Source organism: Triturus cristatus, chromosome 3_2, assembly GCF_964204655.1.
Source record: "Triturus cristatus chromosome 3_2, aTriCri1.1, whole genome shotgun sequence".
Classification (NCBI taxonomy): Eukaryota; Metazoa; Chordata; class Amphibia; order Caudata; family Salamandridae; genus Triturus; species Triturus cristatus.
The window spans coordinates 699,762,037-699,777,422 of record NC_140584.1 but is presented as its reverse complement, the minus strand read 5'-3'; the positions used below and the strand labels follow the sequence as shown (position 1 = coordinate 699,777,422).

Genomic DNA, 15,386 nt, shown 5'->3' with positions numbered 1-15,386 from the left:
AGTGGCCCTTTCTGTTTGCGGTGCTTGTGCATTTTGGTTTTGGGCCTAAGTTCTGCGCATGGGTAAGGCTACTATATACAGAACCTCGGGCGCAGGTGGCGGTGAATGGCCAGTTATCGAGAGACTTTGCGCTGGGACGAGGAACAAGGCAAGGGTGTCCGCTCTCCCCTCTACTATTCGCCCTGGTCCTGGAGCCCCTGGCGGCCTGGATAAGGCAGGATCCAGTTATATCCGGGCTAAGATGGACAGAGAGCTGGGATGATCGTATCTCACTCTATGCGGACGATATCTTGGTCTATCTGACACAACCAAAGCGATCCATAGCTGCATTGCTGGATATCTGTGACTCCTATGGTCGATTCTCTGGCTATTCAATTAACTGGACGAAGTCAGTGCTCTACGTTCTACAGGGGCCTCCGCCACAACTCCCCGATGGAGTGTTAATACCTAGGGTGGAGGGTGGTTTCAAATATCTGGGTATAAACATCGCGCCGGACCCAGCGCTGTTCCTGGAACGCAACTTGCTTCCACCCCTCAGACGACTAAAAAGTGATGTCAAATACTGGCAATCCCTGCCACTGACTTTGCTGGGGAGAGCGGCGCTATTCAAAATGATGGCTCTCCCTCGCTTCCTCTACGCGTTGCAGAATGCGCCCGCTCCAGTCCCCGACTCCTACTTTCAATCGATCAACGCAGAGGTGGATTGTCTGTTGTGGGAGGGTTAACTTCATAGAATAGCTCTCTGCAAACTGATGCGAAGTTGGTATGATGGGGGTATCGCGCTGCCCAACCTGCCTTTATATTATTGGGCGTCCCAACTTGTCATAGTCAATCAGTGGATACACGCAGCGCAAGATGAACCCGCTTTGCGAATGGACAGGGCGATGCTGGGACTACACGGAGTCCTCCAAGCCTTATATGTGAAATCAGGGACGAATAGGCTACAAGGCCCCACAGCGCACACAGTACAGATCTGGCGCACGGCACAGCGTAGGTTGTGATGGGAGGGGGTGCTCACGCGGCAAACGCCGCTATGGATCTCCCCTAAGCTTGGTATAGGTCATCTACGTAAAGAATTTGAGGGGTGGGATCTCATAGACATCTCCAAGGTCGGCGACCTCTGGAGGAAGGGTGGGGTGATACCGTTTGAGAAGCTGCAAGCAGACTATCAGATGAGTCGGACCGAGCACTTTAAATTCTTACAAATACAGCATGCACTGCAGACAGCTATACCCAGGTGGACCACCCTACCGGAGTCTTCCCCGCTAGAGGACCGGCTACTCACGGACCACCTCACAAAGAAAGCTATTTCATTGACCTACCGTAAACTGGTGAATCATCAAAAAGACCCCACGGAGCTCTTCAAAAGGAAATGGGAGGCAGCAGTGGGGCCCATGGACGAACTAGAATGGTTTGAAGCGCTGGCGTCCCCCCGAGAAGTGGCCATCCCGTCCAAAATAAAACTGGTGCAGCTTAAAATACTACACCGGATATACTACACGAGAGATACACTCCATAAAATGGGGAGGGCACTTACCCCGCTCTGTCTGCGGGGGTGTGGACTACGGGGCACCTTCTTCCACACGATATGGGAATGCCCAGACATAGCCGCATATTGGGGGGAGGTCATGGCAACACTCTCCCGGGTTACCGGTCATGCTGTCCCGCTAGAACCCCGAATGTGTTTACTGAATGTGTGGGATACTACTGATCTTAACCAGGCTGATCAAACCTGGGTGACCGTCGGTCTCGCATTGGCAAAGAGATCCATTGCGCAATACTGGGGGGCACAGGCAGCCCCCTCCCACGTGAGGTGGGGTCGGGACATGGATAGTGCCATGACGGCGGAAAGAGTGGTGTGCGCGAACAGAGGCTGCCCCAGGAGATGGCAAAGAATCTGGGTAAAGTGGAATGCATTTAGAGGTAATATCTGTGAACCCCCGGTAACGGACTCAGAGTCCGACCTGAGCGACTGAAACTGAGCCATCCTATTCACTTGGGGAGCGACTCGATGAAGGGTAGATGTGCGGGTGGGGGGCGGCGGGTGATGGAATTACCAATGTGCCAACAAAGGTATTGCACAGCTGTGATATGTGATGACGAAAGGTGTATTTTTGATTTTTGTTTGTACTAATAAAAATTGTTTTAAAAAAAATTAAAAAAAATAAAAAAATATTGAACTTTGGAGTTTTGTATCATGGATCACACACACATTTGACATGGATTGTTTGCTGCTGCCGAAAGATGGCAGGGTGCTCAAACGAAAGGCTAAAACAGATGGTGAGAAAAAATCTGCAAAAATAAATACGTATGATGTCCAAAGTCCAAGTAGAGAGACTTGGACTTTGGCTTCATCTGCGTCACAATAACTTACCAAATTAGGCCACATTGTATAGTTTGTGGCATGACCGTGACAAATGAAAGCCTGAAACCAAATATAATAAAGTTCCACTTGGAAATTAAACATAGGTCTCTGCTAGAAAAGAATAGAGATTTTTTTGACAGACAGCTGGATACATCATCCAACAACAAGAAACTGCTTGAGGCATTCCCATGTTTCGCAGAAGCTCTTGGGGACACAGCATATGAACCTGGAAGCGCTACTGAGATCACTCAAAATCAATTGATTTCTCTCAGGGACAGTTTAGAAAAGTACTTTCCTGAGGACAATGATCATGTCAATGACTGGGTCTTTCAACCTCTTCTAGCAGATGCAGGTACACATCTTCCAGTGCACCTTCAGGAAGACCTAACTGAGGTCCAAAGTGGCTGAGTTCTCCAGATGCAATTCAGCAAAATCTCACTGGGGGAATTTTGGCTGAAAATGTCTGAAGGACATTTTGGTTTGTCAAAAAGACTCTTCTGCCTTTTAGTTCATCATATTTACATGAGATTGGGTTCTCGGCATTGGCAGTATTAAAGACCATGTACCGTTTAAGACTTGAAGTCGAGCACAACCTGAGGATGGCATTAGCAAGAATACATCCACAGATTGACAGTCCCTCTGGAGACAAACAGTTATACCTGTCACATTAGTTCAGAAAGGTGTTATCATCCAAGTACGCTTTGTCAAATGATGTTTTGTTTAAAAAAAAATATAGTACCATTGTCTATTTCTGGGCAATTCATTTTGCAGAGCTTTTGTTTTGACAGTGTAATAAGCCTCTGACATGAACCATAGTCACCCACGAACCTTTGATTTTCTAAATGCTGTTTAATATTATTTCCCCACCCTAAAATTGCATTGCCATGGGAATTAGGGGTAGTTATGTTTGTTGATGATGAGGAGAACCAAGTTCTAGAATTTTTTGTCAGAGGGGATTCCTTTCTCCTAAGAAAATTTAACATGGTGGTCTTGCATCAAAAAGTTTTTAGAGCTCTTCTCTACGTCATCCTTCCTGTTAAACGTATATTCGGAATCCTCTTAATTTGGCAGCTGAATTAGCAAAGTGGATAAAAGGTTTTCAAGTTATTTATCTATTTTAAAATGTCACTGTCTCCGTACCTTGTTGATACACCCAAACATTTCTCAGAGGGTACATCCTGCTGAAACTCACATTACAAATAGGTTTCTTTTTAGATTCTACAGTGGCAAAAAATCAACGCGTAAGAGGCATAATCTTCTGTGGCTACTAATCCAGAATGTCCTTTCTGTGATATTTTGTCCTGAGTCTTCAATATGAAATAAGAAACATTTTCTGATATCAATTATTAGACATATCCACTGATAATGCTACAGATGTTTATATAATTATGTAATTGGTATTTAATATGATTTTGGTATTTGATAATATTTTGATGCAACCACTCGATAGGAACATAAATATTCAAGGGATTTAGTCAAGCGGCTTTTGCACAGATATTATTGCCTTATCCGTTGTTAATCATTTGCAAAATAAATTGGCATACATGATAAGTATTCTGCTTCTGTTTGTTCTGTTGCTGCTAAAGTTGGCCGAATTTGATGGGACTTGTATTTTAATTTCAGAGATTTGGGTTAGCTGCATACTTCCTAGCTGTTGGCTTTTAATTATGCCTTTTATGACTTGTTTTATTCATACTAGCTGGTAATTCCTGTTGTGATATGATTTGCAATGATTTTATTTAATCATGCAATAATACAAACTGAGAGGTGTTTTCTCTTATATAATTATAGAATCAAAAAGGCAAATTAGAAACTTTACGAACAAGAGACTTTGCCTCCCTGCCCACAGCCTTTATACGTACCGATCTCTCCTCAGAGAGAGAGAGAGGGAACTAATGGACCTACTCCTGACAGCTGCGGCCAAACAGGTACTAACCAACTGGAAAGACACTAGCAAAACCAGCTACAGAGGTTGGATCAACTGGGTCACTCACCTCAGAGGAGCTGATCGCTTGGCATTGCAGCACTCCCCCTGGAAAGCGTCAACAAGGGGGATATGGGAAACGCTGGACAGGTCTCTGGACCCCTACAAACCTCCATAGGAAACCACCAGAACACCTACTGTAAACGATCCAAAACCCTGCAAAAATATGGACCAAGGAGACTCGGAAACTAGCCGGAATATCTCGAATTGAGATAATACGAACAGTAGTGGGCATATCGGCTGCCAATGTTTTAAGCCAAATATGTATACCTCTCTAATTGCCTGTCCTATCCTCTTTCTCTTTTCTAACTTTACTATTCGCTCACCCTGCACCTACTTCGCTATCAAAAATCTAGCCAGCAAAGGGGTAACCGCCTAAACAGTAATGTAAGAAGATTTTCTGAAAGTCGTGGTAACCATGCAACAGCGTTGGTAATTGTATACAATTTATAAAAATAATTTTAAAAAAAAAGAAACTTTGAAAAGAAGACAGACGTGTAAAAAAGAAAGACAATACAGCAGGTCTTTTCCATCTATCCACCCAGGATCTGGACAACATCCCCGTGTGCATCAGGATCAACCATGATGCTGCTCCAATTTCAGGAATGAGTTTAAGATTAACCTCGGCAAAGAACACTACATTACAATGGATTACCCATACACAATCCAGCTCCCTCTTCTATTTCTCTTTGAATAGGTGTAGTGCTCTACTCCCTTTTGGCTAAGTTTGATATAATATAAATATGTCTGTCTGTCTGTCTATCTATCTATCTATATCTATATCTATCTATATATATATATATAAAATGAGCATTCATTTCTTGATACTTCTGCCCAGATTGGAGACCTTTTAGAAGTACAACAATAAAACAATTGCATACGTTACTTACCTTTGGTAAGGGATGGGTCCTTACTTGTAAGCCTCATTCTCCCTCATGGAACGTTTCTCTGCCCTACCTTGATCCCCTCCCCCCTTTACCATTTACTGCTCCCTCTTGCACTCGGTCCCTGCTCCCAACTTGCATAAGATGCCAGCTCAATTGTGCCAGTCGTTGTGACTTTAGTATTATGGAAATGTGTCCACTTGGTTCCATCCCAGTCCTGGACCCTTGAAAGTGGGTCTGAAGGTGCTCTGCTTGCCCACGGTACTCCCCAAATAAGATTAGGGTACTGTGTTCAGCAGGCTGAAGTGGGTCCCTGTAGCAAACCCATGCTCCATCACGGTCAACCAGAACTTGCGACTTTGCCCTGGTCCAGTGCAACCCGATAACCTTAGTCGGCGCTTTGTGCTTTTTGCCACTTTTTTCACATACATCTTTAAAACTGCATATTTCCAGCTCTACTGATTGGATTTTGTTGTTTTGGTTGTGATTTATTTATAAATATTAGCTCTATTTTTGTAAATTAGTGTGGGACTTTTTTGGTGTTGTGTTTTCACTTTGTTATTGTTTGAAGTTCTGCATAAATACTTTACACGGGGAAACATCGTTTACAAAGCACGTGTTACAACTCGTGTCATTACAACAAATGTTTTACAACGCGAAATCCATTACAACGCATGTCATTACATCGCATAATCCATTACAACGTATTCCCCAAAGTAGCGCCCCGGCGGAGTTAGAATAGTAATTGCGTTGTAATGGATTATGCATTGTAACGACATGCGTTGTAATGGATTTTTAAATGTGAAACATTTGTTGTAATGACACACGTCATAACATGTGCGTTGTAAAGTGTCATATCCCTTTACACGTTGCCTCCGAGTCAAGCCTAACTGCTTTGTGCCAAGATACCAGAGAGTTGAGCACACGTTAATTTGTGGTTTGCTTGTGACTTCACACTCACAAGAATTGTGGTTGCAGCTTGAGTAGGGTTTCATCCCCCCCCCCCAACCAACAACCCAATTTCTTACATTGGTGATCAATGGGGAGGAGTAGGGCCTATGTTTGTGCAGTGCCATATAGTGATTTTGTGTTACACTGAAAATCCTAGATAAATACTTACTCTATCTGAATGTTTGGGTCTGTCTTCCCCTGCAACAATGGAATTTGAGTTCCTCAATCTGGAGAGCTACGCTGTGGCTGAGCTAAATAATTTTTGGAAGGAGAGGGGGCTGCATGCCAAAAAAGAGCACCAGGAAGGCAGAGCTCCAAAAGGCTTTGAGGCCATGGGCGGAGGACCAATATTTTCCAGTCAACAGATGACCAGGATGGAGAGGATGATCTGGATGGGCCAGGTAAGGGCCCGGATGAGGGTCCTAAGAAGCAGCAGTCAGCTGCAAGGAATGATGTGTCTCCTGAGTTGGAGCTCTATGCCAGAGAAGAGAGGAGTGGGTCATCTTAAGGTCTATCCCCAGAGGAGCTGGCAAACTGGAAGGCCAAAAGGGAGTTTATGGTCCAGTTAAAAATGGTGGGGGAAAAACTGGCTATGGAGGCCGAACAAAAGAAACTGGGCATGGAGGAAAAGAAACTGGCAATAGAGGCAGAGCAAAACAAACTGGCCTAGGAGGAAAAGAAATTGGCCATGGAGGCAGAGGAGAGGAAAATGGCCCATGAGAGGAGCTTCAGAGAGCTGGACATAAGAGCTAGACAGGCTGGGTTATTCAATGTTGGTGGGGCAGCATTCCTACAGTACCCTCTGGAGAAAAGAGGGTCAACATTACTAAAGGTCTGGTGCCTGACTTTGTTGTGGGGAACAACATGGAAGCATATCCCTAGTGAAGAGAGCGACGCCCTATTGGCCCGAGAGAAGGGCACACAATGAGGTATTCCCCCATGAAGGAAACCCTTGTCAGGAAGTATGGTCTCACCCCTGAAAAGTATAGTCAAACGTTTAGTGACAGCCTAAAGCTGGCCCATCAATCCTGGCGGAATTGTGTAGATTCCTTTTGCAAAGAACTGGTTGGAGGGGTGAAGGGCAGTGATGTGGAGGATTACCTGGGGCTGTATAACTTGATTGCAAAAGAGCACATGTTCAGTCTTTGTTTTGCAGATCTGCGCCAACACCTGACTGATTATAAGCCCACTGGACCCAGGGAGCTTGCTAAAGAGGCAAATCACTGGCTCCATAAGGAGGTACCTGGGAGTGACCCCAAGAAGGGTGGTTCAGGTTCCCTCCAAGCCAAGTTAGGTTCAGTCAAGGAAGACACAGGCGAGTCCCAGAACAAAGGGGGAGGAAAGGGTTCCCATGCCCCTTCTGAGAAACAGGGAGGAGGTTCTGGTGGGTAGTGGCCCAGGGTGCCCCATTTCCAATTCTGCTGCTTTAAATGTTACCATCTATTACACAAGCAGGGGCACTTTGTCTGTCTTAAGAACCACCCACTGGCGAGACCTCTACAGGGGTGGCTAATGTAGTCTTAGGGGTAAGTAGCCCCCATAGGCAGGTCATGGGCCATGCCATGATCTCCCTTAGCTGGGAGGTAGACACAGAGGGATTGTGATCCCTGAGGATGGGAGTCATCACTTCCACCAGATTGAAGCGAATGGGATCCCTGTCTCTGCTCTGAGGGATTCTGGACTTAGCCAGACCAAGTAGTGGAAAGGCTGTTTTCCCCAGAGCAGGCCAGGTGTGTAGAGTAATTAAGGTCCAAGGGCAGGACCTTTTTGCACCCTACGGCCACGGTATTCCTAGAGTGGGGTGCGGAGGTTCCAGAGGGAATGGTCATAGTTAATCCCCATAGTTAATCCCCAGATACCCATAGACTGCGTTCTGGGGAATGAGTTGCCCCAGATGTCAGGAGAGCTGGGAGGGGTGGCCGCCCAGGGTGCCCTGACAGTTCAGTGTTCTGGGAGTACTGTCACATGGCCCATAGGGACATTGTCGTCTTCACTAAGTTAGCATGAGCAGATTGCAGCTTGCCTGCTGCTTTGCACACATTACTACACGTCTTTATTTTTTGCAATAATTTCTATGGTTGTTTTCATATGAGAACTCATCGCTGTGTTGACTCTGTATGTTCCTGGGCTTTTGAATGAACATTATGTGCAAGGTCGAACAACAATGCCCCTTGTTATCTTGTTCTGGCCAGGCCTTAGCACTTAGACAAAATATACCGATGCAGCTGTTGTGTGGACAAGGTACTTTAGTTTTTAGTGGGATACACGAATAGGTAGCACACACTTGTAGAGGGACCGTTCCAGGGAGAAGAGCAAGACAGCACCTTTGATGTAGATTTACCATCTATAGGCTAAGGTATGGGGTCTGCTGACAAAGCCAAGAGATCTTCCAATATATAATATTACTACTTCTCAGCAAGGAGAGGGAGGTTAGGCTCAATTGTCTTTCCATGATGACATCTCCCTTCATGATTTATGGACTAGCTGCTATGCTGACTGTATTTATACTATGCATTTTCCTGCTTGTTGTGGCACGTATACTGTATCTTAGGGTACGTTAGTTAAAATAAATATTTTAAACTGTTTCGTGTCTCTGTCAGATTTTATTGTGGACAAGTGCAAGAGTGCGAGTGAAAGGGTGAGTCTTGTTCCCGAGATTCCTGAGAGATCTGGGAGTGTTGTGTTCTGGGGTGTCTAATCATTTGTTTCTCTGTAAGTGAGTAGCAGAGCAAGTAAGACACTATAGCTAGTCAGTCCTGGGCTTATGGGTACTAAGGTGGTAGGATGACTCAGTCCCTATACACCAAGGTTCTATAATCCTGCACATAGTTCTGTTTTGGGGCAGAATCCCTGCACCAGTACTACTCCCAAAAAGAGAGTACAGAGACCAATATGGAGGGGCAGGAAGTGAAAACAGTCCACAGTGGGAGGACCAGTGGATCATGGGTTACACGCTCTGAGAACACAGCACCGAAAGACTGGCCATGGTGAGGACACTTCTGAACAGGAGGTGCTCCTTACTCTGTCACAGAGACAGAGTGCTGGAGACCTGCACCAGGCAAACCCCTACATGACACAGACAGAGTTTGTCACCCTTGAGGGGAGTGGTGCCCCACCCTACGAAGTCCTGGCTCGCCAGGCACCTGTTCAGTCTCTGAGTACAGACCCTGAGCTGGGTAGCCAGCCTCAACAACCACTCCTGGACTGGTGGGAAGGCGAGTTGAAGAAGGGTGACTAACACCCGGGTTAAGTAGCCCCTCACTCTGGAAAACCTTGGATGTCAGAGACCCCTGGGTGGTCTGGGGCCCGGCTCTTGACACAGACAGTTGTCAGTGGCCTCTGTTGGTTACTATCTTTATGGGCAGAGTATTCCTTGGGATGAGGACAAAAGTCTGATCCAAAGGGTGGAGTGGGCCACATCACTTTGTTGGTCATGGTGGTACTGTCTGCCTACTGGGATGCATATATGAACAGGTGAAGGTTAGGAGCTGCACAAATATGGTCCGCAAATCAGGAAAAGGATTCCACATAGGGCATTCTAGTGGCTCATTAGATTTAGACAGAGAGATCTAAATGATTTCAGAAAGGCGTTGAACTGACAAGTGTCCCTGCATAACAGGGCCTTTGTCCATGTTCTATCACCTAAGCATGGAAGCCCATCAAGGTATTGATTGATCTACCCTGGCTTTTGGTTGGAGGGGTGGCATTCACTGTTCTCCCTTGCACTCTGTCCTGTTCCCCCCTTGCATACTGTGCCAGCTCAATTTTTCAAGTAGTTGTGACTTTTGTACTATGAAAAAGTGTCCATCAAGTTCCACTAAAATACAATACAGGTACTGCATTGGCAGTAACAGTGTACACTTCCATTCCTATAACTATTGTAACAGTTTAGAGTATAGATGCCTGTTGAACGTGTCCCTTACTACAGGGGCATCCACAATTTATTTTACTTTGCCTTTCTGTTTTCAGAACCCATTTTTGTTGGCCTTTACCACTGATAACCAATGCTAAAGTGCTTGTGCTCTCTCCTTTAAAACATGGCAAATTGTCTTACAACCAATTAGCCTACTTAATTTACTTTTAAGTCTCTATTAAAACTGTACTACATATACCCAGGGCCTGTAAATTAAATGCTACTAATGGACCTGCAGAACTGATTGTGCCACCCACTCAAATGGCCCTCTAAGCCGGTCTGGCCTGCTATTGCAGCCTGTGGGTGCAATTTCAACTGCTATTTCGACCTAGCAAAATAAACCTTTTACCAGGCCCAAACCTTCCTTTTTAACACATATGTCAGCCGTAGGGTAGTGCCTGATACGTTGGGGGATGCAAATCTTGAGAATCTTCCTTTACTTCAAAGTGGGCACCAGCTAAAAATATTAGACCTCAGACCCCCAACTCTTCAGTACACTTCTGTACCTGTGGGCTCTACCAGGAAGACGGACTGTTGTGCTGTTGAATGGACTGCCACTTTGCTGGACTGCTGCCCTTTTGCTTGGGTGAGAAGGACTGGACCTACATCTCTAAACCCAGGACCCCAGAATGACTCCAAGGGCTAGTTAGCTGGCCGCCTGATCCAAAGCTTCAGGGACATAACAGGCTTCCAACAACATTGAACATAGCACCTGGACTCTGCCATCTGTGAGTCTTACCCTCACAAGTGGTGCCATTCCAGTCCTGGGCCCTTAGAACAGGGCCTGAAGTTGCTCTTCCAGCTCATCTGTGGACTCAGCAGGACCAACACAACTCCTCCACAGTGTGGTGCATCTCCTGCAGAACAGCTGCATGGCCTTTGCTGCTCGATGCATCACCCGCAGAACCGAAACATTATTGTCTGCTGTGCGGACTTCCCTGATGCAAGAACTTTGCATCTCACCCTACTCATGGGTCTATGCATCTCTTTGCAACCAGGATTGATATACTGTGTTGAGTGAGCCTAAGTGGGTCCCTGTAGCCAGCCCGTGCTCCATCATGGTCAGCCTGAACTTGTGAGTATGTCCCAGTCTGGTGCAACCCAGATAGCCACAGTTGGCACTTTGTGCTTTTTGGCCCTATATTCACTTAAAATATTTACATTGCATATCTCTGGTTCTACTGGTGGAAACTTTGTTGTTTCAGTCTTGATTTATTTATTATAATTTACTCTATTAGTCCAGAAGGGTGTGGGACTTGTTTGGTGTTGTGTTTTCAAATTTTTAATACTTGAAGTGCTGCATAAATACTTTAAACATTGGCTCTGAGTTAAGCCTGACTGCTCTATTCCAAGCTACCAGAGGGTTGAGGACAGGTTAATTTGGTGTTTGCTTGTGACCGCACACTGACAAGATTTGTGGTGGCTGCTTGAGTAAGGTTTTAGCTCTCTCAACTAGTAATCCAATTTCGTACAATGTTTTTAATGCAACCTTCCTCTCACACAGACAACAGGTGCCTGTGCAGCAGCAATTTAAGATTCCATGTATGCAGGAAGTAAGCATCAGGTCGGTACCTGTCATTTATCTCATTGGGCACTGCCCCATTGAAGGCTGTTTTTTGTAGGACTATGGCCACCTCTGTCACTTTTTCCTTCCAGGATTTAGAACAGAAGGCATAATGGGAGCCTAAGCAAAGAGAGTGAGAAGAGGGAAACAGAGAAAGAGATGAGGGAAAGAGTAAAATGAAATAATGCAGAACAATATCAGAAAGAGAGAGGGAGAAGAGAAAGAGAGAAGCGAGTCAGCGAATGTATAACTGGAAAGAAAGAGAAAAGGAGAAAAGGGAGCAGGGCCAGCATGAACATTAGTACCAGGAATGCCTGAGTTTCTCAGTCTGTCGCTGGTCAGCGTTACCAGTGTGACTCAAGTGCTACCTCTTCTGTGCATTACTCATGCTTGGGAACACCTTTTCAATACACAAAAGACAAAATGAATGTAATTGGCAATGCTTTTTCTTCAAACCTACAGTATCATAGTCTCCGATATAAATCAAACACTGTGGGCCATTATGAGTTCCCAGAAAATTGGCCAGTCATCCTGCACCCGCCCCTTCCTTAGGTACCGATATCACAGCTACTGGTGACCCCAGGGCGCAAGGTTACTGGCCAATTGCTAGTGGTACTCTGAGCGCCCCCTTGGAAATGAGGAATTACCATAGGAAATTGGTGATTCCGATCCCGATTTCCCTGGTTATTTCTTATTCTTATTAACCCGTCTGTAGTTCACCAGGAAACTGCGCCTGCCTCAGAGGGAAATGTCCAAGTCTGTGGGGCTGCCTCAGAACTTGTCATTCCGATGTGGATAATAAACAGCCCTATCAGTATTTAATACAAGGCTAGTGATCTAGATCTACATGTGCACAGAGGATACTTGTGGGTACAAAGGTTCCTTCCTCTGTCAACGTTTGAGTGCCTTCGGAAATGTAAGGTGCATAGAGATGTTAAAGAAAGAAATGTGTTTTATGGAGAGATGTCTTAAATGTTTTTAAAAGAGAAAGTTAGATTGTCAAAAGAAATTAGAATTCTTCAAGTATAATAATATGTTTATGAATAAGAGAATACTGCAATTTAATTTTAGACACATGCAAGGGTATTTAATAAATCAAGGATTTGAACTGTTGTTTTAATCTATGATAGGAACATAGTCAATCACGGTACATGAACCAGACGTGAAAAAAATGATTAAAACACTTACTTCCCAGTAGTATCTCAGCTGACTTAGCCATTCAAAGTCATTTTCATCACTGACTTTCTTATTGACGAGGGACGTGAGGACATCTCTGGCATGGACATCGAGCACCACCAGTGCTCCCAGAGTTACACGGTTCTGCTTGGACAGCTGGCCACGCACCAAACCCACAATATCGTCAATCTGTCTGTTGTTCTGCTCCAGATAGTTCTGAAGATCCTGAGAGACAGAATACACAAGGCATGACTGGATAGGCTACATATCTTCACAATATAATGCTCTTTGAGCTTTCTTCACCATTTCATTCACTAGGTCCCATTCGTTAAAATAAGGAGGGCATTTGCCTGTGTAAAAGTACATCTTCGACCGGATGCAGGCTTACTACTTTTAGCACATCAAAAATATTGTCAGTACTGCATCTGGAAATCTGGGCAAACTGCAGGTTTCCAGGTGTCTACTTGCAATCTCATGTGACATTTTTAAGAGCTGCTATTTTCTCAGTACGGAAATGTCTGAAATGTTTCCCTTTGAAGAAACCGGCAACCCCACTCCTGTGTATGCCCATGAGGCTTTTGGGGTGTTCCATTCCGCTCCCCACCTTGGAAATGAATTTAATGCAGCCTTTTGCTGGAGCAATGCTCTTACCATTTTTAGGGTGGAAAAGCATCAGAGAAGAATTAGGGAAAGTCCACACGCTGACAAGCTTGTAGGCATTCACAAATTCCCAAGGCAAACCACACCTTGATCAGCCTGAACCAAAGTCAGTTACTGGAGTTTACTACTGTATAACTGTACAGAAAGGAAATGGGAGCACACTGCCTCACCTCCCAGCACAGTTCGTCCCTTAGCTTGGCTGTAGTGTTTCACCAAAGTTGGTGCAGGTGAGTGCTGAATCTCGTTTTTTTAGGTCTTGCTTAGGCAGAGCTTGCTATGTCTCTTCGAAACATGCTGTATTCAGGATATGTGCATAAAGCTCTGCCAACTTTCTCATCTTTTTAATTGGCTCTTGTCCCGGTCCTTTGTAAATGGTGGCTTTTCATTGGTCAATGGGCTTAGAAGTGCCTCGTTAGTACCGCCTTGTCTCTTCTTGTAACCTTTCATGAGGACACCCCATGTTACGTGTTGTTACTCCCTAGGTTTTAATTACAGCCTCATGGCACTATCTTCTTAAAAAGCTTCAGGCAAGACACACACATGGTCCTCAACTAGGCTGGCAGTGGTTACTTTGCTCACTAGAAAATCTCACATTTATATGAGAAAGTCTATAAATGTTGCTTCATCATCTCCACACAGAGTACAACCTAATCCGAAATTAATGTAATAATTCTTTTGTCACATTCCAAAGCTACTGATTGTATATATGGTCACAGCTATTAGAATGTACTCGTAGTACTGTCTTGCATGCAATGCATTATGGGTAGGGTGGATTTACGATATCTTCTGCAGGGTGCAGTACCATATTTGACCAAAAGAGGTCCACAGTGCTGGTGCCTTGCTCACTCGGGACCTATAGGAGAAGCTTGCGGTACTGCACCGAGACATGCAGTGCTGGTGCCTTGCTCACCAGGGACCTCTAGGACCATTTGAGATACTGCACTGAGACATACAATCCTGGTTCCTGGCTCACTACGCAAGCATTTGCAATGCACTAGGTCTCGCAATACTGAAAGTATGAGCTATTGGCGTTGTATTATTATTTGCAAAGCCAATACCTCAAACTATCAGTAATACGAGACCTATTGCATTGCAAATGCTTGGTATATCTACTGATCAAGGGTAATATTCAGAAAAATGTGTTTAGAGATTTATAGCACTAACCTGAACTGACTTTGGTGAAACACTACAGCTAATAAGTAAGCATTTACTGTGAAATGCATTTACCACAATACTAAGGGATGAACTATGCTCAGAGGTGAGGCAGTGTGCTCCCATCCCCCTTCTGTTTGAAAAGGCTTCCTTGAGCCATTGAGCTGACGAGCTTTTGGAGTTGCACCTGTATGCCAGAGAGAGGTACTGAGGTCTGAGAGGATTGTGGCAGCTTTCTCTGCAACCCCTGATGATTTTTTTTTTCATCTCTACTGATGAAGGATAATATCCAGAAACACGTTTCCAGAGATTTACAGCACTAACCTGCACCAACTTTGGTGAAACACTACAGCAAATATTCAAGTAAGCATTTTCTGTGAACTGCATTTATCACAATGCTAAGGGGGAACAGCGTTGGGAGGCAAGGCAGTGTGCTTCCATCCCCTCCTACTGTATAACTGTATACAGTACTAGTGGCGAAGAATTACACAATATTAAATGCAATTAGCCGTAAATGTGGGCTTATAGCCGCAAATGGCTTTGTGTTTTTTGCCCATAGTGTTTTAAGACTACAGAGCCTCAGGCAACAAAATACTACTCTTTCAGCAGCGTGCTTTCTTTCATCTCAAGACCCATTGAACATTGGTAAACCTAGGGTACCAGTGCAGTCTGATTATGTCCAAAGTGATCTATCCCACAACATCACAGGTAAAACATTGTATTGCATGGTAGTATTT

The 15,386-nt window shown here is 44.8% G+C and overlaps 1 protein-coding gene across 2 annotated transcripts in view; it reads right to left on the bottom strand.

Annotated features, from left to right (window-relative positions):
* DNAH7 (dynein axonemal heavy chain 7) overlaps nucleotides 1-15,386 on the bottom strand; it is a 1,967,826-nt gene that overhangs the window by 1,393,662 nt on the left and 558,778 nt on the right. For both annotated transcript variants that reach the window (XM_085648764.1, XM_085648765.1), the window contains exon 22: nucleotides 12,850-13,062. In XM_085648764.1, the coding sequence (XP_085504890.1) occupies nucleotides 12,850-13,062 (213 nt within the window). The remainder of the gene's footprint in view (nucleotides 1-12,849; nucleotides 13,063-15,386) is intronic.